Consider the following 24161-nt stretch of genomic DNA (forward strand, 5'->3'; position numbering starts at 1 on the left):
GGCTATTACATATACTGTCTGAAAGTGTTCAAAAAAGTCTCTTTGACCACTCCATTCTCGACAATGACATCTAGATCTTGATCTTTGAACCAGTGTTATTTTTCTGTTGCTTATTACTACTTTTCTTTCTCCTGCTACCGACTTCTCTACTTGCTGTGATAATGCAGCCGCATCCTTTACACCTTTGGCTCTAATCTCAATATCTTCTTTTTTTGTTGTGACAACACTTTGGACTGCAACATAAGCAAGGTTAAAGTTTGCCTCTATCGTTTTCAGCACATTTGCGAAGGTCTGCCCTTTGGCCATCTTAACCAAAATTTTTGTCGCTGTGTCAACTCTATTTCCCTGATTTCTTCGTTATTGGGAAGAGCATTTCATTATTAAACTGCACCTGTTTTCTTTTTTCTAGAGGGCGATCATTTCCGGTTATTTCTGGGTCTGTCTGAGGGACTCCTGTTTTTTTACACGTTCTGTTATTTAGGGGCATAGTTTTTGTTCTAAATGTGCTGATAAAAATTATCTCTTTTATAATTGCAGTTGATTTAAGGTGTCTAAGAGCAGCTTTTTGACCATTTTTGATGGCCATTACTGTGATTCTATACCTTTTGTTTATAGCTTCAAGCGTCTTTTTAATCCCTCTTATGGCAGATTCAACTTGAACGATTTTTTGGTTTCATTTTAATTTATGCTCTATCTTACCACTTTTCATGGAACGTTACCATCCTCGCTGACGTGACTGCCTGAGCTTAAAAGGCTTGGTCTTCGTTCCTAATCAGAAAAAGGCCCCCTGTTGTCTTTGTGCCCCCCCTTCTGAAATTCGCGAGGCCTGTGGCAACCACCTGGGCTCCTACTGGATAGAAACTGCTGCTGGATTCCCTCAAAAAGCTTACCACCTAGGATAATCATTTTACTACGACATTCTTTTTTTTATTTCTCACAGCCCCTCCCCCTTCACAAATCAAGGGAAAATTTTCTTTGTTTTACGTTATTGTAACTCAATAACCATTGGATCAAGCCACTCTCACTTTTCCTCACCGCCCTTCCGCACAAATTTTGTGCCCTCTCCCACCGTTTCGACTGCCTTCACACACGATGTATCTCGTCCTTCACAGCACTTCTACTGTCTGCGAAGAACCTTTTTTTTTAAATTGACTATCTAGAACGACCTCTCACCCTACTATTTTTCAGTATACAATTGTACATACTTTTTTACATGAAATTCGCTACTCACAATAAAATTTTTTGTTATGTTCTATGAAGTTTTTTTTAATAAAAATTTGTTTATCTATTTTTTCTCCTTACCTAAAAGACATACAGAGACTTAAAAAATGCTAATAGTATACGTAAATGTATATAATGATAAATCTCTGATGTTTGCTTGAATAATGTGGTTTTTCGCAACCCTGTTCCATTACACAAATGATCTGATGTACGAGTACTTAAGTTTCTTTTTAACGTAACTGTACTTGTAATTTATATATTTGGTTTATGAGGTGGTAAGCCTTTAAGATGTACAGAAAAAATTATATAAAAATCATCATCTGATTTATCAACACCTTTAAAAGTTGTCTGATCTATGCCATGATACGACTGAGACTCTCCTTTTAATGTTTTGAAAATTTAATCGTTGAATAACAATGTTATCATTGCGTACACTTGAAATAACATTATTTATGGAGTAATAATTGTTTTTAAATGTTTTTGAACAGACAAGGTTGGTAGTCCACTTTTTTGGTATAGTACAGTTTTCCCTTTTCCCCTCTTCAATTTTTAATAATTATTTTTCGAAGGTGTAAGTATTAGAAGAAATTTTTTATTTAATTTATAAATTTCAAGTATTTCCATAGAAAAAATGACGTAATAGTATCTGATAAGATCATGCTTTTTTCACTATTTTTTGTAAGTGGAGGAATTTGCCTTAGATCTTTTCCTAAAACAATTGAATTACTTACAAAGTCTTTTTCGTATTGCTAAAGTTACGTTTAGTTCTATTCAATATTTCTGAAGCTTTTTTTGGAATTATTGACGCTTTGTCCCTAAGAATTCAATCTACCTCTCGTAATTTTTTTTTTACTTTAAATTCCAAAAATGCTCTGTAAATATTATTTAGGTTCAAAGGTAATCGAAAAACTTTGTGACTTGTTATTTCTTTAGGAAGTAATAATAATGCACTTATAGTCCAGGTCATTAGCAACTTTTTTTTACCTTAAGAAAAAAAATAACAAAATAATTTCTTGTAAAAATAAGTTTTTCCTGATTTCTAAAATAAATTTTATCATTTCTGCTGCATATGGTATAAAGAACGATTTTTTGATCGTAATTTAAATTACATTTATCGAAACAAACACTGTTTTAAAAAATAATACTTTATTAGTCTTATCTTCTTTCAGTTTATTTTTTTTATAGTTTTAGTTAAGAGATTCACATTATTTGTCTTCTGATTTTCAAATTTGGTTTATTTGTAAGAGAGCCAAATTGTCTTTATGAGTATCAAAATCTGAAAACGATTTTTTATATTTATTACATACTTTGGCACCTCAAGTGTTTTCTGAAATTAAACATCTAGCAAAAATTTGTCTTAGCTGATCAAGAAGCATGACAGTAATTGCTTCATAAAATATATTATTAATTTAAGAATCATGTTTAATTACGTTCATTGCCATGGCAGTATCCATAAATGTTCTATATTGGATTTCATATATGATTTAATTAATTAATTAATATCCTTGTCAATTTGTACCCATCAAGATGTTAAAACATTTATATAGACTAAATAAACAATAATGCAAATATTATTCAAGCAAATATCAATATTAATTATAAAAATATTCTTTGAATGCAATACTGAAATTGTATTTCTTATTTATTTAGTCGAATAATCATTCTTCATTAACGTTTATTATAAACTTTGCTTTTTTTTACCACAGACGAACTGAAACTGTTTTTTTTTACAACTATTCTTATCTTATTGTGAAAGGTATTTATTTATCTTTTATTTTTTTGTGTATTTATTAGTACTACTTATGAAATTTGTTTTTTTTTTTTTTTTTTTTTTTTTTTTTTTTTTTTTTTTTTTTTTTTCCTTAAAAATTTGACTATCAACAGAGTTTAAACGATTGTCAAACTGGCTATGATATATTTTTTATGTAGTTCCTTCCAAACATTTTAGTTAAAATTAATCGATACTGTTTTAACCACAAATAAACTACTAAGTGCCGGTGATATAATTATTATAACTATGTATGATGCAAAAAACGAAGTACGAGTTCAAACAACTTCCGTTACTATTTTTTTAAGTAATGCAACTTGGAAACCAATATAAAATTAGATGAACTACCACAAACGTAATCTGCGTCAGCCTATCACTGTTATAGAGTGTGTTTGCTAGGTACAGCTGTGGCTCAGAAGTCAATTAAATCCTTTGTCTTGAAGTTGAAAAAAATTAAAGTTCAACCTAAAGCTGATTTCTTGCAAGTCTGAGTTGTTACCTGACAATATACCATAGCAAATGCGCTTTCGTGTATGAATAGGTGTAACATGAATTGTGGTTGCGTTAAGTTGCTGTGGGCTTTACTCTTTAAATTGCAATAAAGATTTGCGTAATGAAATTTTGTGACGAAATAATATGATGCTAAACAAGCAGAAATTGTAGATAATTTAATAATTCAAATATCTAGAATATTTAGATGAAGGATCTGAACCTGATCGTGATATTCTATGCTTAACAAAAAATATACATAGATTTATGTTTCTATACACTTTACTTATCTCTTAATATTTTTTCCGTATTAAAAAGGGTTTCTTGGTCTTAAATGGGTTTGTTTCATATATTTCGTCAACCATGTGATATTTTCAAAGAAATATCCTAAATTGTCGACAAAAGAATTTCTTAGGTAAAGCAGTAACCAAAACATTTACAATGCAAACTGAACGTACCGCCCGCCTATTACGTGAGTAAATAAAACGGAATAATAATCCATAATATATGTTAACAAAAGGAAACAAAAAGATCCTTATCTAAGTCACTGAATAAGAAACAAGCACTAGCCATCGCTATAACATCTTATGCATGTACAGGACCAGAGATCGCCCAGCTGAAGATAGTGCACTGGGCTAAAGATGTTTCTGCCGGTCCGATTCGTAAGCTTTCTTGCAGTACTTGGGAAAGTACATTGGCTGTGAGCAGCATCTCGATCTTCATAGGGTTTCAAGAAAGTCTTCGGCCAACTCTAGGCTCTGCAAATAGTTTCAATTGCTGGAAAGTGTGAGTCTGCTAGGTCTGTACTTGCTGATCAGTGAAAGGACTAAGGCGTCGAACGTTAGCTTCACGTCATTGCCATTGCTCGAAGTAAGAGTAAGGCTAGCTTGCCCATGAACTTGCGGATACGTGGTGCCGCCGATACTGGTGATCCCGCAAGTTGTAGCTTTGCTTAAAAGCTCGAGCTTTTTTAGCAAGCTTTTTACGACGATAAACTGCTGTGAGCCGCTGTCCAGCATAGCACGTGCCACGTGTCTGCGACCGTCAGGACCTTGCGTCTTAACTAAGACAGTAGGGAGCAACGTATAGTTGACTGATAAAACAAACCAGTTGCAATTCATGCGGCATCTTTTGGTGAGTGCTTCCGGCCAAGCAGATGCTGAAAAGTGCACACACATTGCAGTCTCATGCAACATAGAATGGTGATCGCCGTTGCAAGTCTGACAACGCTTGCTTGACTTGCAGCCTACAAGTTTGTGCATACCCAATCCGTTTATGTACATGCCTTTAGCTTTAACGAATTGCTTTCTTTCTTGCGGACTTCTGGCGTTAAATTTAACGCAGCGCATGGTAAAATGCTTTCCTTTGCACAGGTGACATTTCTCTCTTACGCTGTTGTGCACGAAGGCATAGCTGCTTCCGGCCTTCTTGTGAGTCGACAACTCTACAGTGGCGCCAACAATCTCAAGCGTTAAAATACGTTGCTTTGTGAAGAGCTTCATCGCATCAAAAGTAGGAGGTTTGGTGGTAAAGCTCTGCGAGGCCTCTCATTCTCGCAGAGCTTGTGCGTCAAGCTCCCGGATGATGAGCCCCACCACCAGGTCATCCCCATGAGCAGTACGACGGTCTAGCTGTTTTAGTGCAGCTAAGGCATTCACAGTGCCACTGAGAAATGCCTTCAGCTCTTTTGCAGAATCTGATGCAGTTGGCACAGAAAGTAAATCTCTGGTAAATGCTGAGACTAAGCACCGCTTGTTTCTGTAGTGGTCATCAAGCATTTTTCATGCAGCTTCAAAGTTCGTGTCGATAATTTGCACTGTACGCAGCATTTCCGCTGCTTCACCTTGGACATGTGTCTTCAGGTGCTGCAGCTTCTCGACGTTGCTAAGCCAAGAACCACGCACGACGATAGCTCTGAACAGATCCTTGAATTCTAGCTAGTCTGAAAACTTGCCTGAAAAGGTTGGTACAGCTATTGGTGAGAGACTTCTGGGCGCAGCCAAGGGCACAATTTTGTCACTTACTAGTGGCTCAGGAAGCTTCTGTAACTCCTCAAAAAAGAGTGCAGCCGAATCGACATAGGCCTCCTCTGTAGCACCGTAGTTATCACCTTGTTTCTTCAGCATCGTCTTGAAGTGCAAGAATTTTATCGTGATTTATTTGGAAAGTATCCCAATTGGCTCTCAACTCCTCTAAGCGTCCTGGAATGGAAGTATGTGTAAATTTTTCTTGACATAGCTTTTTTAGATTCACGTATGCGTTATTGATCCGCTGAAACAACTTGCCTTGTTTTTTGAAAAGCGGTTTTAAGTCCGACGACATGGCAAACTCAAAACTGCCGTGAAGCACGCATGACAAAAAGTGCGTCGAAGTTAACGACCGCCCGCCTTGACGATTCAGAGACGAAAGCCGCCCACACTGGACTCGAACTCGTAAAGTCTATCACGAGCACACACACAGTAAACGTCCAATACTAAGCAGATCACAGCCAAACTTAGAGTCAGCACATGTTGAAAGTCCCGACCCTACACTGACAGATCAATGGTCCTCGGAATCATGCTCTGCTACCAAAATGTTTGCGCCGGGAAGTAATGCTGGAATGGCAATTGTTGCGAGCAGAAATCGGGATCAGCGGGTTAATTAACCATCACGTTCCTTAAAAACTATGTACAAATTTAATAACAGAAAATTACTTAAAATGCTCACTATGAGAGAAGCGGTCTCAACAGTAGCCGTGAGCTGACTGACTGTACAGAACAGTTGAATTAAAATGTCTCAATCGTTTTGGGTCTGTACATTAAAATAACGTGAATGTGTGTGAAATGTGAAGTGAATTAATTAATAAAGTGAAAATAGCTAGCGGTTTCAAAAATATTAACATAAGCCTGATACAGGCAAAAGTCTTTGCTTTTATTTTGCACGTAAAGAGACAGTAGAGGTAAGGAAAGCGTTACTATTGTAAGAGAGAAAATGTTGATGTCAATGTAGCGCAATGAATATCACTGGTAAACTGAACAATTAAAATTAAAATTGTGTTTTTCAAAAATTGTTTTAATAAAATATTTTTAAAGTTGAATAAATAATAAAAAATAATTTTTTTGGAAATCATAATATTAGGTAAAGAGATTTTTTTTTTGGTGGCACAGGTGGCTCTACTGATGGCCTTGCATAGCAGAAGGCAATATTCACGATACGTGCTATACATACAACGTTTGTTTTCGTTTTCAAAGTCAGAGCTTTTGCATATTTTCAGGTTACATCAGCTAATAGCTCTTAAAGATTCACAGTGTAACGTATATTTTATTGCATTTTAATCAAGGCGTTTCAATAAACATGCATGAGTACAATGTGTACTTGCTACTCACAATTTTATTAAAAATTTATTCCTTAGAAATATTGTAGATGTATAAAAACACATTTTTCTTTTGTTAGTAATGCTTAGCAGTCTGCTAGCAGAAGACAAACCTATCGTTTAGTTTCACATATTAGCACAGGTATTGCTGTGATCGCTTTTTCAGATTGTGCACGTAGCGAATACCTCCACACTTAGGTGGGAGTTGGTTGCCTTGGTTACTATGTTATTAAGGTGTCACATTAACCCGAAAAGAAACAATTTCAATAGAAATTCTCAGAACTTGCTTTTTTAAAATCATTGTTCTTTAATACTCACACAGACAAACCAATTTTCTTTTTAAATTGATAAAACAATTTTATTAAAAATTGAGTTTAAATCATTGAGCAGTATCAAAATTTGAGCTTCAAGTACGTGTATATAAACCAAAATATTATGAAGTAATATTAAAAATTATTTTAATACAGTAAATTTTTTTTACAGTAAAACAGAAATTATTCTAACTACAATTAAAAAAAGTTTTTAATAACCTAACGAACATTTGTATTTGATTTCAAATTGTAAAAAAATCCCTATAGTAATGATAATTCAATACTTTTCAATACAGCCATATTTCTAGTACAGCGTTTTATAACAGTTGGCGTTTGATAAAAATTTCCTTCTAAGATTTTTTTTTAAATAAATATGTATATCGCATAGATCACACGAACTTTTGTCCACTGTCTCTAAAGCTTATTTTGGAATCCTGAAAGTCTTATGCTATGGTATCAATTTTTTGCCGGGGTTCCTAGCCTTACAAAAAACAACTTCGTTCGTGACGTCTGTCAGTAAATGACTGACTTGGTTTAATGGTGGCCGTCTTAAGTTAACATAGTCTTTTAGCCGACGAATCGCTTCCGGAAATGGTAGTAAAAATGTATTTGTTGGCAAGGTAGTTTGAACTTCGGTGACCCTCAAAAGAACCGATGAGATTGATGGTTAAGTAGGGGACGTAAATACTTACTATGGCCCTAAAAAGGGACAGTAGTAAAACTTCCAGCTATTCCTTATTATTATTCCTGATGATGAAGTGTTGGCTGCGGGTAGCTTGACTCTTACCCTAGAAGTTTCTATGTACGAAGACTGTGATGGAGGGAGGTATGCCGCTGACCAAAAACATCTCGTCTTTGGGTCGTTTCCCGGATAACCGACCGCTCATCGTTAGTTGGGAAAATGTGGATATGTCGTTGGGTACACGACCATTGAGAAGGAAGCCTTTGTGGCTGCCCGTGCTCCTCAGTGCTGTCTTCCCCGGCATACATTTGTAGGCACAAATTCTCTAATGGTACTAGGTGGAATGATGGAACGGCCACACAACTGTGACTTGTTGAAGCAGGTTGTGCTCTTGCTCAATACGTCTCCTGGTATTCCGCCGGAGACGTTATCGGTTAGAATAATTTAATTTTTCATTGGTGGCACTCGTCAATCCTGGAGATTAGGGTGGATGTAGACCTCGGTGACTTGCCCATTAGAGAATAATGTCATCGGTAACCGGGATACCGACTTGCACGACAGCTAATTACATTCTCGATGCAGCTCGATGAACTGTCGGTAGATGACTACAGAAACTTTTGAGATGCTCTGGCGTATTATAACCATACTTATTTAATTCTGTTGCAGGTAGCCTCGATTTTATGTCAATGCCAAGTAGCGGATCCTACTAAACTAGAGTAAAAAGCTAGCGTTTTTTTTTGCAAAATTTCGAGCTTATTTATTGCTATTGTTATTAAATTTTTCATTATAAAAACTATACTAAAACCATCTGAAAAGTGTCAAGAATCGGTATGCAAAGTTTCAGCAAAATCGGTTAAGTAGTTTTTGCGGTTAGCGATTACAACGGTTTTTGCGGCTTTGCTTTATATATTAGTAAGATTACTTGCTGGTAATCCTGACACTTATTCTGTTCTTAAAGATTCAATAATGATTTACTAATTTCAACTTTAGAAAAATCTCGAAATTGGAGTATTATAATAATTTAGTCAATCATTAAATATTCTCTAACTGGTAACAAATATCTAAATTTTATTTATAGCTTCGTGCAATATAAAGATAATAAACTATGCACTCTCTAAAACCTTTATTTATATCACTGTAAGTTCTATCATTCGCCTCCGTAACAGGATAGTAGCTTAACTATCGTGCATGTAAAACACGTAGAATAAAAGTTCTTTGAAGGTTCATTTAAATAATGAACCTCATTTTTTATTGACCTATTATATGTGCAATTTTAAAGTTAAATGTTGTCCATTAACACCTAGCGCAAGTTTCATTTTTGATTGTATTCATGAACAAGGTATCAGGGCATTACATGAATTTCAGAAAATAAGTAATCAAGATTTAGATAATGGAGTGAAAAAACACATAGATGGTAAGTATTTGAGTCTTGTACAAGCTGAATGAAGGTTAAAAAATATTTAAATACTAATTAAATAGTAAATAAGGTAATATACGCTGCTCAAATAAAAAAAACACGTAAAAAACGTTGCATTAAAATGTTGATGAAAGTGCTATTAGTATGGGTTAAATAGAGCACGATTCTCAGATTAATGAACTATTTTATGGATTAGTTGCACTTTCAAGAGACTATTTCGATTTCGAAAATTTCTTGCATAGTTTTTACTTCTAATAAATATTCTACGTGATTTTAAAATAAGTGTAAAAGTTAGTTTTTAGAAGACATTGAAGTAATAAAGAAAAAAGTGTATTTCAGAGCCCCCAACGCCCACTAACTAAACTAGAATGTAGAACGGAGATTGTCGATAAAAGTTGCATAGCTGACGGTAAAGATGGAATTATATCATAAAAAGTTACATACATTCCAAGCTTAGCTAATGAACATATGATACTTTTAACTATCCACTTCTTATGTCTAGCATAGCTCCGGGGTAACGCTTTTGCCTTGTGATCAAAAGATCGCAAGCTCAAGTGTTCACCAAGTTTTTTTTTTTTTTTTTTTTTTTTGACTCTGTTTATTTGTACTATGCTTGCTCGTTACTTTTTTTCATTATTTTATAGTTCAATATTGGCAATACAATTATTTTGTGTATATTTCAATAATTGTATAAATTCACAAAATTTTTAGATATTCATAGACCATACAAATTTATTTTCGTAAATTCATTGATTAAGTAATAAAATAATAGTGTTTAGAAATCATATGCATTTATTTGTACCAAACTACGATTTTCATGAATTGAAGAAGATTTACATAAAATATTTCGCATCTTACACAAAAACTGAGTATCGTGTTAATTTGTGCATTAAACTGTTCCATCTTTTCTTGATGGTTTTTGATGTCTTTAATTTTTAACAGCACATCTATGAACTCCTTCCCTTTGATGTTCGATCCTTCTAGTGGTTTTATCGAACAGTAAGTAGAAAGGAGTTTATACATTTGTATGAACAGCGCTGAATTTGGATGAAAAGTTCGAACCGCAACAGTTGTGCATCATTCCAAAAAATCTTAAATAAAATAAATAACTATTATTAATCATACAATATTTAATACAACGTTAAATTATTTCCTCTATCTACAGTAAAAATTATTTTAGCTGATTAGTTGGTAATAATCATTAAAATCAAACGTTAAAAAAATTAACAAATAATGTTTAACAAACAATATATTTAAGACACGTACAAAAACTTTGTACTCACAATTATCGATTCCAAATAGTTATCACAATTTTTAAAAAGTAATTATTGTTATTTTTTTCCATTTATAAGACCGATTAATGTATCCGACGCCCGTAGGGATTACTGTTTTTCTTTATTCGATAAAATATTTAAAAAATGGTAAAAATTTTTTAATTTAATTTATTGTCTTAAGTCCACACAATTTTAATTATTTTCATTAGTCATTATTTTTCGATCGTTACTTTTATCTTGATTGAATCGAGCACTCTATACGTATTTGAATCCACATTGATTGATAAGGTAAGATGATAATTCCAATGCAGCTATCAAAGATATTTTTAAACCACAAGAAGTAGATTTTGTTATGAATTCATAATTATTTTGCACTGTTGTTAGCTCCCAGCATCTTAAGTAGCTTAAAAAGCTTTCAATGATCTGTACGTACAAACGATTAAAAAATTTATTTCGTACATCATTATAATAATCATAATTACAATAATAATAATAGTAGTAGTAAAAATAACAATAATAGTAATAACAATAATAGTATCTACATAAATATTGAATACAAAATTTTCTGTACCTGGCACATTTCGTTTCCTTGTTTTAAATTCGGAGTTGGCGTTCGACTATTCATGGCAGTTACTAACGATTTTACCCATCGACATAACTGTATTGTGTCGTCACAATCACCCAAATTCTGATGTTGCATTTCAAACAGCTCCAGACTATCAGCAATATCAAAAAACTAAATAAAAAAGTATATGTATGCTTTACCTTTTCAAATAATTAAATTAAATGTTATTTAGTTTAGATTCATGAATTTGTTTTTTTTATTTTTTATTTGCAGAAGTTTCTGGACAAAATAAAGCAGATTTAATACGGTACCTGAAAGGCCATAGCTACATTTATTCTTTGATGGTACTGAGGCTTGAAGTGGTCTTCACGTAATGTGTAGTTAACCTGCAAATTAAATCCTTTTGGATTTTCCACACTTAAAAGTGCATACCAATGCTTTAGAGATACGGGTCCATCTGTAGTCTGCAATATATTATGAACTTTTGATTCACATTCAAGATATTTTATTTAAACAAGAGTAGAAGGTTTTAATTTTTAATTTTCAAAACATTATAAGTAGTCGATTATATATATACAGTGAGAATACAGTTGATCGATCGTAATATTTAAAAATTTCATCCCTCTTTTTTCAAAAAATAAAAATTAGCATCTCGTTGAAAAATTGCCACAAAAAATTAGCTCGCGTAATAAAAAAAAAAAATAACTGTACATAACATACCAAAATCTGATCATGTTTGTTATGCTTCGAAAACAAATTTCTTAAGCACTTAATTAAATGTGAAAAATCCGAAAAAAATCACAATTTTCTTTCCACATCACAAATATGCTCGACGCTCACGTTATTTTCTGTGACGCCAAAAATATCTCACATTGATTTATTCTACGATGCTCTATCGCTAGAGATTGCATCTACTCTCAAGACTGCTCGTTCAGCCAAAATTGTGGCCTCGATCATAATTTGATGCAATACTGTTTCACTTGCGCTTCCCTTACTCAAAAAGCACCCAAGTGTTTGAACCCATTTGCCTTTAAACGGTTGAAACATCACAACAAGAGCGTGATCACCTTTAACTCCTTGTTGGTGTTTTGGTGTGTACTTGCCAAGGTTTGTAAATCCCTTAACCTTGAGAGTTCTTCGATTGAATGCCAACGTTTTTGACAATTTCATCTCATCAACTAGGAGCATACCTGTAGAACAGAGTGATAGCAAGTTTTAACATACAGTAGATCAAATCACTAATAAACGTGACTCGAAGCGAAGCAGTATTAGTAGTTACATAAACGAGAAAGTATGACTGTTATCAAATATAATGTACGTGTTCGTCTAACGTTTATAATCAGTAATATGTACATTTGCGAAATGAGTAGCAAATTTATGGAATCTACGAACAATACATTAGGAACAAATCAATTTAATTTTTAATTGAAAAATATATTTAATTAACAATGAAATTAAATTCCTAATTGATAAAAGTATAAATAATTTGTATATTCTTTATCAAAAGTACGAAAGTACCAAAAATTTGTTTAAAATCGAGAAGTAAAAAAATGCTATATAAATGATACATACAACGAAGTAAATATTTTACAAAATTAAACAACCAATTGTTTGCTGGGCAGTTATGTAATTAATATTTTACAAATAGAACGATCAATTAATTGTTTAGCAGTCGGGGAGGCTTCGGCCCCCCTGAACCACCCCTCACCAGGGGCTCTGCCCTTGGACCACCGCCAGAGACGGCTGCCCCTGGACCCTGCACGTATTAATTTTTATGCAGCAAAACGAAATTTATTTTATTTGTAAACATATGAATGTATTCATTTGAACATATATTACCTGCTTATCTAAAAGTATAAGTTTTTTGGGTAATTGTGCACTTTAACTTACACACTTTAAGACACTTGAGAAAAAAAGAATTATAATGTTTTGACGATTCAGATGTATAATGCATACATTTTTGATGAGTAAAAGTCAATTTTTTATTTATGTATAGTTTCCACCTTTGTTGCCTCGGGTATTTTTACCACGCACAAGTGTGGATACTATAAATCAAAATATACTCTCGTCATCTCGAGTGTTTATAAAAGAAAATTTTTTTAACAGAGATAAAGCGAGTTTCTTACGTTGTATACTGTTGATACTGCACATATTACTGCAGTTAGTATTATACCCGTTATGACCTCACTTTTCCCTCCAATGAGAAAAATATGATACGCAACTTGGGCGCAAACCTTCTTGCCCTTGGACGCACTTTTGTCCCTCGAGTACTTTAGGCCCTCGGGGTGGGAATGCACATTTTTACATTCGTGCCCAAAGCACTCTGCGGGCACAAAGTGTGCCCGCGGGCGCGAAGTTGTACCTTGCGCTCTCGTGCGTAATATACTATAATAATTCATAAGGTTTATTGTAATTGAAATGTTCAGCGAGAACGTCGAGTTGGGAAATGAGTTCCCTACGAGTAATGAAATAATTACTTCGTACTCACCATGCACGTCTGCCTGGTTCATTTTGAGCATTTTAAATTTCAAGAGTTTGAACACATTGTCATCAAAACCGTACGATCCTTTAATGTGTTTCATGTATCTACTCAGGGTGTTGATGGACGGCCAGCACAAAATATTATGGCTTCTGAAAAGTTCATATGTTTTCCTACTCCTTATTTGGAGGAGAATACATTCATAGATCCACTGGTTTGTGAATCTCGTGCCTCTTTTATCTGAAATTTTTGATGAATCAAAACATGCTGTTCCTGCAGCTCTTTGGCTCTCTGGTAATTTCTCGCAAGTTTGATTCAGAATAGTGGCATCAGACTTCGCACATTCAATTTTAGCCGATTTCATTTTCTGTTTGAGGACTAGCAGCTGAAACATTTAAAGTTATGAACAGCGATACAGTAGATAAATGAACAATAGAATTGTTATACAGTTTTTGTTTTACCACGATTTTTGATTAATAATTGTATTGTTCTTATCATTAAATATTTATTTCTCGTGGTATTTATTAACTTACTGTGTACTATATATATATATATTTTTATTACTACGTATTCATTTATTTATTTATTTTAGTAAGTAGATTTTTCTCGAAAAAAAGTTTTTTCTCTTTGTTGCACTTAGTGCAGTACCTTATTCTAGAGACGAGTGCATCTTCTTGCTTCGTCATACAACTGTAACCCTACTGCATGATATCACTTTTTTAATTTTTTCACTTTTTCGTCTGGGTCGTCTCTTTTACTTATCTTCAGTTTTTCCCAAACACACTGCTCGCATTTAACGATTTTTGGGCCAGGTATGGATTGCGTACGTATGATTGTTACGTAGCCAGAGCATTTTGGTGCCTTGTGTAGTAATAAGGATAATAATAACACATAAAATATTAAAGAAACGGACCCTTTTATTAACTTGGGCTTCACTTTTGGGATCACGTAATCGGAGCCGTCAGGCATTTTATGAGAGAAATCTTTTTCAAAATCTTCTTTTTCAAAGTGTAATTCACTAATAAAACTTTTTTTCGTCAACAATTCCCCCACTGGAATAACTTTTTTCCAGGTTATAAAAGTTTCATCCTACAACACGAAGTCACATGTGATTAATTTGAGTAACGAAGTTATATCGCGCACATTTAGTATTACATTCGTCGCTTGGAAAAGACTAATTTTTTGCTCATCGTTTCGTGGATTTTTTTTCCGTTTAGTATTGCGAAAATATTGCACTGATATTCAGTCGTACTTACATCCTATTTACATTTCTTGAATAAAACACGGTGGCGCTTGGCCCGTGCTGGTACAGACTTGATTGAATTGTCACTTGTTTTCAACAGGTGCATTACGATATATGACATACCGTCTTGCGCGAGATTTAAAAACTTGTTTTAAAACTTGTTTCTTATATTGTTAATAGCAAGCATGCTATAAATAAAGAAAAAGGAAAAAAAAAACCTTGGGGAACATTCGGCCTTGTGATATTTGATCACAAGGCAAAAGCGTCACCCCGGAGCTATGCTGGACATAAGAAGTGGATAGTTAAAAGTACCATATGTTCATTAGCTAAGCTTGGGTTGTATGTAACTTTTTATGATATAATTTCATCTTTACCGTCCGCTATACAACTTTTATCGACAATCTCCGTTCTACATTCTAGTTTAGTTAGTGGGCGTTGGGGGCTCTGAAACTCGTTAATTGCAGGCTATTCTGACCAGCGTACTTGTCGATTTTTGCCCCGCAAACTGTATCCACTCCTGGTATACAGAGTTGAGTCTCCTCTCTAGTACTCCCTGAGTAAAACAATATTGAAAGTACATCCTTGGAACTAAAATTTTAAAAGACAAATTGCCAGAAGTTAATTCAATTGCTTACAACATAATTTTAATAATTTAAAAATGAAAAATCTCAGAAATAGTTGACTATGCTTAATTAGATTTATTTTAATCAAATTGATCATATTGAAAACGATGAGTTGGTTGTTTCAGATAGTAATTTTTAAAAAATTCTTCGTGTCTTTAATGAATATAACAGAAGTAGAATAATATCAGAATCAAAAAAAGTTTTAGACAAATCGCACATTACTTGAAGTATTGAATTTCAGAAATAATCTCCGTTTAAATAATGTCAAATCTTGAAGATTATTATTCAAAACAGAAAATATAAATGTATAATCAGTGGTGGTCTGAAAAAAATAATTTACATGTAGAAATTGGTAAAAAAACTATTAATAAATTATAAAATCCCACGTGGGACTTCATTCAAAGAAAAGCTAACGTCTTTACTTTTTTCTTTAAAAAAAATAATTTATTTCCACATGAACAGATTTATGTTGTTTTTTATACATGTAGTTAAATTCAAACACCAACTTTATTTGTTCAGAATTGAAAAAGTATTTTGAATAAAAAAATATAGCAAAGAAAAAAAACTTTTTTCAGCTAGTTTTTTTAACTATAAAAGATAGATGTATATAATTTATTTATATCAATAATTAATGAAAATGTTGCTTTGTATTGTGTAATTGTATTTACCAATAGTTTCACCAAAATGCATTTTTTACATTGATTGTTAATAACGAAAAAAAATTGGACCTAATAGTATAGATTTATGGAGTATATTGTATTACGAAAAGTTCAAATGTTGCATACATTACTTTTTGATGTATTAAATCACACTAGCCTTACTTTAAGTTGAAATAGTTGGTAGTTGGCTCACAAACCGCGCAAGAGGCCAATTCTGACTGGTGTATGTGTGTAAGTGCGAGTGTCCAGATCTGTATGATAATATGCAGTGTGGCTGGCAGATGACGACTCTGACTATGATTGTTGTCTGACATAAAGCTCCGACTCTATGTAACTGATAATGTATTTTAGGTAAAGAAGACATAGAAAACACAGTTATGTTCAATATAAAAAATGATGATATTAGTAACGTGCAAATATTGATTAGTAATAATAGTTCTTGAATTTTTAAATCTGATCAAACCCCAAAATATAAAAAAAGAAGCTATGAAATGAAAAACAGTGGAAAAACGTGTTGAATGAAAATAACTGAAACAAGTAAACTTTTGACAAACTTGCTTACTAATATTATGCCGCTTTTCTGAAACTATTTCTGTTCAGTGCATGTCGAGGCTTTCATAATGACGTAACTACCAAAACAGCTGTCGGGTACATACAGATAAAAACATGATAAAACTATCACAGTATTAAACTAATATTAGGAATTATTGAAAAACTCAGAAACTTTTTAAATTTATACGTAATAACTATAGTGACATTATTGCATATGACCATACTTTAATTGTGTTAGAATAAAAAGTAATAAAAAATTAATTGTGCTATTAATAGGTGAACAAATGGAAAATCAAGGAATTGAGTGGGTTTGCCCTAACTGCTTGAAAAAAAAAACTGAAGAGTTCAAACTCAATTCTGCTTCTAAGCGGCATAGAAGCAGCACAGACAGGAATACTCAGAAGTTAAATAAAATCTCATCAACTTACATATCGTCACCATCAACAAAGAAGAGTGATCTTAAAATTACTCCTGTCGATACTGGTTCCAATCTAAGCTCTTCCTCAGATGTAACTTTTTGCGTGGTTTGTAAAAAAAAAGTCAGAAAATCAGGTATATACTGCTCGGATGCTTGTATTGTGGCGCATGCTGCTTCGCAAATAAAAGGACAGAATATTGATAATCACCAAATAAGTCAAAAGCAAAAATCTGACATTAGAATAGTCGTTTACAACAAAAAAACTGGAAAAGTTTTAACAGGTAAAGTAACTTTTGTTTTTAAATTTTATTTGCCTTTTATATTTAAATTAGGTTGTAATATACTTTTTTAATTTCTTGTGTTTGAGATACGATTGCTGTTATTTACCCTTTACGTACAATTTCTTATTTAAAATTCTAGTCGTGACTCCCTGTACTTATAAGACGTAGTTTACCATTATTACAGTTTTGTGGCAAGGAAGTAATACGTAATATAAACTTTGGTCTTAGCAAAATTCCTTGAGAAGTAAAATTCCTAAGATGTTTGATAAGATTTTGGGTACATGTACTGATGCTTTATATTACAATAAATTTTCAAATCACATTTTTTGCGTCTTATTTTTTGAAGTACAATTATTCCTGATTTTTGAAGAAAGAAATGATATTTTCGCTAAAAATTAGATCAAAAATACACATGTGTAATACTTTTAATTAGTTGGAACTCAGCTTCTTTATCTTGTTTTTTGTTACATTTTTTGTACACTTGATCTGTTTCAGACATTATTTCTCTTTTTTATAAAAATCTTGAATATTCTACTAGTACTTTTTGATTTCATCCCACCCCGTAAACAATTTTTTTGTAAATTATACTTGAACCATTTTTTTATAATTTGTGAACTTGTGTGTTTAAAATTTATGAAACTGAAAAAATTCAAGTAATAAGAAAAAAATAATTAAAAAAAATTATTTCTTGAATAGTGATACACATTCAAGAACAAAAGAAACTTCTAGTCATATCAAAACATATAAATCCAATCCTGACAATTCTGACATAAGTCTGATTGCATTCATACGTCTACTTACACCCACGCACACCTGCTGACATGGATATTTTAAAATTATTTCTTTTTCTTATACTTTGGTAATTGTATGGTTTTCTTTATGAGCCTATAGATGGTGTGCAATACTTTCTTTTTAGTGAGCATGAAGCAGTAGTGTCCCCACACGATGCTGTACAAAACTGTACTATGTTTTTTTAAGATATTGCACGTAAAAAACAGGATACTGTAAAATATTTATGTTTTATGAGAACACAAAAATATTAATTGCTTTTATCTCTGTCAGTCGTATACACAAGTACCGAAGTACTATGTGAGAAAGGAAGTTAATCGTCTAACTTGTTTGTATCAAGATGTGCTCAATTCAACATGTGTATGATGAGCATGTCAACTCTGATATTTCTTATAATCTGTTATAAGATCGATGCTCCAACTGTCGCAGTGATAAATATGATTTCATTGTTATTGACAAGGATAGACAATTGAACTACGGCTGATAACGTAAAGGATTTGGCAGTTTTGCTATGAATATGACTTACATAACACGAACTAATCAATCAACTTTAAGACGTCAAAACATCAACATACGGTCTTCATTAGCTGTTCAATACAAGAGAGTCCATCAAAAAGAAATATAGATTATGAAAATTTAGAAAAAATGAAGTTGAACAAGTTCTTATAAAGACTTGTCATCCAATTAAAGTAAATGTCCCTATTATGACCATAAATTTCATCACACTTACTTCTTTAATTTTTTTTCTTAACTGTAAGCTTTTACAGTAGAAATTTTGGTATTAGCTAGTGCGCTTTAAATTTACTTTTAGTATTCTAATTTTTAAATATGATTCTTAAATGTTACAATACTTAATTTTATAAAAAGATTATAAGACCAGAATGTACATGATTATGAAACGTTGTACCTATTGTTTCATATTATATCACTATTTATGAAATTTTTTTAAAGCGTAAATTTCGTATAATATTTTAAGACAATTAAAGCTTTTTCACTTGCATAACACTATTTTACTTAATGAAAATAATTATATCGGTTATTTGTTTACTAGAAGTATACAAATTTCTCGTTGAAGTTTGATGCCATGATACGTACAGTTCAAAAGATAGGTTATGTACGACTTTGTCGCTATTTATGGAATTATTATCAAAATTGGTCATTTATTATATGTAAAATGAAATTTTTCTTCTGAATTCATAAAAATACATATAATATACAACTACCATAATGTTTTTATCAAGTTAGTAGTATAACAAATACATGAATTTTCATATTCCATAAATAGGGACATGTTCCACGAATAGGGACATTTACCTTACTTATCATCTTCAACAAATCGTGACCAAAGCAAAGAATGATAATAAAAAGTGTTACTTTTACGCCCAAGCTACCCATCGAATAAATCAGGAAACAAAATACAGCGATAATAAGGATACAATGTTTGAGTCAGCTGTTAGTCAAAGTGACAATAAAAATGACGACAATGATGATTCAAATGTCATCATCTGAAATTAGGTAGATGATGATGGATATACTTCCAACAACCTATACTTAGAAATAGTTGAGTAATAACCGGAAAGATTTTTAGGATTTGATGTACGGGCTTCGAAAAAATGGTGGAAATTACAATACTGGAAATTCACCTATAATTTCAAATTATAATGTAATTAGGATACACGAGTAAAAGTTTTCTATGACTGTTGGATTAATGTAATTACTTGTATAATACTATCCTTTTGGAATTTGAATTAATCAAAATTATTTAAGGTGGCTCCAGCATTAGGTGCCATATCTAGTGGGGACATAAGTCGTGCACAGCAAATTATTGTGTTATACTTGCTAGAGCGCATGTCATTGTTTATTATTTACTACCAATATTATTGTAAATGTTTGACAGGTAATAAAGTTTCTTACAGTTATCATTAAAATTTTTGATATATTTTCGTTTAATGAGTAAACAATGATAACCTCAAAGTACACCAAATACACTACTTGATCTGAGAAAAGTCTGTTACAAATTTTAAAATCCCTAATTGTTTTCTATTGAGATTCTTCCATTGCCACTTGAAAATATCCGCACATAATTTTAGGTGGAAATAATAAATACAAGAAATTCTAGAAGAATTTTCGTATAAAGGTCTCGCGCTGCCTCGTGCTTATTTGTTTACGTTTTCGTTTATAACTTAAAAAATCAATAGTTGATCTTGGAGCCCCCAAGTGCTAATCAATTCTACGTCTCATAAGCTTTAATTTGATATCTAAAGATTTAGGGTCTTATTATTTATTTAAAATTAATCAGTGAATGCAGATGACAAACTTTTAGTACAAAATTTCTCCTTATCAGAAACATATGCGAACGTGAGAAGCAACAATATTTTTCTATCTTTATCCACTAAATACTTTTAGATAAATAATAGAATCCTGAAAAATCAAATATCAAATTGAAACTTATGAGACTTAGAATCGATTACCACTTCTGGGCCCCAAGGTCAACCATTAATTTTCAAAGTTACCATTGAAAATGGAAACAAAAGCTTGTTGCAGCGCAAGACTGTTGTACGAAAATGCTTCTTGAATTTTTCTGTTTCATATTTTAACCTGAAATTTTGTATAGATATTTTCAAGTTGCAATGGGAAAATTTAAATAGAAAAAAATTAGGGATTTCGATAATTTGTAACAGTCTTTTCTCAATTTAAGCAGTGTGCTCCGTGTATTTTTAGGTTGCCATTATTTTTTGCTTAAATGAAAATATACCTAGCATTTTAATGATAACTGTAAGAAACTTAATCACCTGTAGGATAATAACGATAATTTTTCGGCTCATGTCTCCACTACATACGGCATTAAACGCTAGAGCCACCTTACATGAATATTATGTACTCTTGGAAACTTCAAATGCACATTGAAAGGTACTTGGTAATAATGTACTTATTTAAACTCATAATAGTAATTAATCCAATAAAATTATAGATCTGATGTTTGATCTAATTAGCAAAGAATTTTAAAGATCTTAAAGTAAAAATCCCCGAAACACTTGCTCCTTTGTCGAAAAATTAATAAATACTTCTTCAAATTTAAATATAGAGCATGACTGTGTTTCAATAAAAATCTAAAAATATCAATATTTTGATATCCTTCAGATGTTCTCAGGGCTTAATAGCATATAGATTTTTTGGTATTTCATTTTTAGATTTTTATTGAAATTTAGGCAAACTTTATATCTAAATTTGAATTAGTATTCATCTAATTTTAAGGATCATTGTAACCTCACTATAAAATTGCTGGAGCAACCAACCAAATGGATCATGTTTTGTATAAATTCCCAGTGAATCAAAGCAGTTTAGCTGTGAATAGTTCTTATGAAATAAATATTTACTTCATATAATGTTTCTATCTAATTTATTATTTTTTTAATAATTCAAGTGCTTGCTACATGTAAATATTTTGAAGCTAGAATATAAGTTTTAATAAATATTAGGTTATGTAATAGCTATTAACAAAAGAATACATCGTATATGAAGTGAAAAACATGTGAACCCTTTTTATTGTTTAAAAAATTACAAATTAAAGAAAAGTAAATCATACATGTAATGCATTATTATAAAAAAAATCATAAAAAAAAACGAAGAAGCAATTAACAATGTATGCAACTGAAAACATGTGAGCGTAATCATAACGCATTGAATTGAACAGCTAAACAATAAATACAATTGGATTTTACCTGTATACGCAAAAGCCTCATTCAATCGCGATAACTGTTGTCTCACTAACGACCGCAAAATATCCCTTATGGGCTTATTTGAATTGAAGTCACTGATGTCTTTTTACTTAATATGTAAGCTGAATGCCTTAATTAACGAGCCTGACGGGCATGATATGAAGTCAGGGAACCGTTGTCCTTTTACCAGTTATGCAGGCTGAATACCTTAGTTGTGTCTAATTACAAAAAAAAATATATGCTTTATAAACAATCTTATACTTAGCACATGTATCAATTCATACTTGGATACATATCTCGCGTGTGTGCAATGAAAGTCAACGGTGGTGATCGCACGAAAATGCACGCCAATGCACGTGCACTTGTAATTAATGCATTCGTGGAATTGTTTGTGCTTCCGCATCAGATACACAAGGAGGACTTGTAAGTTCCGGTTTATTTTTATATATGACGTCGTTGTAATACACACCACGTTGCCAAGTAAAACGCTCTTTGATAAATTGGCCTAAGCTACATCTAAGTTACATTGCACGATTCAACTCTTAATCACGAACCGTAAAGCACATCACATTAGCCAATCGCTGCAATATTAACCGAGATTAACACCATTCATAAATTTATAATCGTGAAAGGTTCTCGTGATTAAAATAATTTGATTCACTAACAACAATAGCTTAGGCTCGCACTATTTATGTATTAAACGCGTCTTGATTCCGAAATGCAAAGAAACATCAAGATCCTCTTGATTATATGCCTGTGCGTGTTTGTCTGAACTTGTTAAATCGACTTTAAAACGTGACGTACTAATGCTTGATTCTTACTATTTTTGGACACAAATATGTAATGCTCATAAAGCAAGTACTTACATGGAATTAACGAACCGATCAGAAAATAAACTGGTAAGTCCTTTAATGGGTAAACAAAGTGTGCATGGCGCACAAAAATAATTGAAAATCGACAAAAGATCAGCTTGGCATACTCGCTCACTTCTCTAATTCTCTTTCTTGCTCTATAGTCGCGCTCACCTGCCGGAATAAAAAAAACGCAACGTCCTGCAGCTCTTACTCTTTCTGTATACAGTACCCTACCTATATGTGTGGTTGCGTATGCGCCGAACTGTGGAGTCAACTTTCAACGGAACAGATCATGTACACTGGGACAATCCAAATGAACTGGTGGATCGTCTTTACTTACTCGTAGCTGAATAATTAGCAAAAAATATAAGCTACGGTAATAAGATATTGTCGATCATTAAAGAGATACGAGAAATAAGGTATATATTAGGGTGGTCCTTAGTAAGGTTATTTTCAAATTTCTTTCCTCCCAGGGGCTCAAATGCTTCCAAATTGACGAAAAAAATTCCCTGAAAATTTGAGCTGTTAATATTAACTCTAAAATAGTACGCATTCCCGTCTAAGTTTCCTTTTGAAATAACATAGGAAAAATTACTTTCGTTGTTAATAATTGTATAACTTGGGAACAAATAAATTTAAAATTTACAAATCAAACATATCTTTAGAGAAAATTTAACCCTCTGCAAAAAAAGTTTCTAATAATTTTTTCATTAGTCTTATGGTTTAAAAGTTATTTAACGTCAATTTTTAATTTTCATATTATTATTAATATTATCAAGGCTTTTTATTAATATTATCAAATTGATTATTGTATTATTAAATATTTGTTGTTAAAATATTTTATTTATGACTAAAATAAGCAAATAAAATATTTGTAATCCTCACGGTATTATGGAATGAGTCACTTACGCCATCTGTCATAGTAGTTGTGTACTCAAACATTTTGACCCTCAAAGATATTCATAAATCACTTAACCTCTAATCAAAATAAAAAATCTGTAGGAGCTGTGTAACTAAATATTAATTCATCATGACATCAAGAATAATTTTACGTCAAAATATTTATTTAATAAGTGATGTCGACACTCAAATTATCAGTAATAAATTGCCATCAAAATTACGAGTGCTAAAAGTTTTTCTTTATCATATCCGTATTCTTAAATTGTAATTACGTGAAAGTGCTGAACTTTGTTTTGATGAAGTTAAAGTATTTGGGCAAAAAGCTCAAATACCAACTAAAAGAAAAGATCATTGCATAGATCAGTTGTTAAAATTATTTGAAAATATTAGCTTCTTAAAATAAGTATAAAAAGAGACTCCGGTAAAAGTAAAGTGGACGAATTTTAATCTTCACTGCTTCATTTATTTGACATTGCCCATGCAAATGTGGCACAAATAGTCAATGAAAATATAATGCATTTTTTGACTCAACAACGGCAAGACAGTAGAGTTGGCTACCTAGCTA

At 32.2% G+C, this 24161-nt stretch overlaps 1 protein-coding gene across 2 annotated transcripts in view; it reads left to right on the forward strand.

Annotated features, from left to right (window-relative positions):
- The window catches only part of pps (protein partner of snf), a 285519-nt gene that overhangs the window by 207992 nt on the left and 53366 nt on the right, over positions 1 to 24161 (forward strand). For both annotated transcript variants that reach the window (XM_089598135.1, XM_089598136.1), the window contains exon 10: positions 16912 to 17334. In XM_089598135.1, the coding sequence (XP_089454261.1) occupies positions 16912 to 17334 (423 nt within the window). The remainder of the gene's footprint in view (positions 1 to 16911; positions 17335 to 24161) is intronic.

The sequence above is a fragment of the Copidosoma floridanum genome, unplaced genomic scaffold (genome assembly GCF_036245765.1).
Source record: "Copidosoma floridanum isolate Cflo_tuat_1 unplaced genomic scaffold, Cflo_Japanese_pri ptg000005l, whole genome shotgun sequence".
In the NCBI taxonomy this organism is placed as follows: domain Eukaryota; kingdom Metazoa; phylum Arthropoda; class Insecta; order Hymenoptera; family Encyrtidae; genus Copidosoma; species Copidosoma floridanum.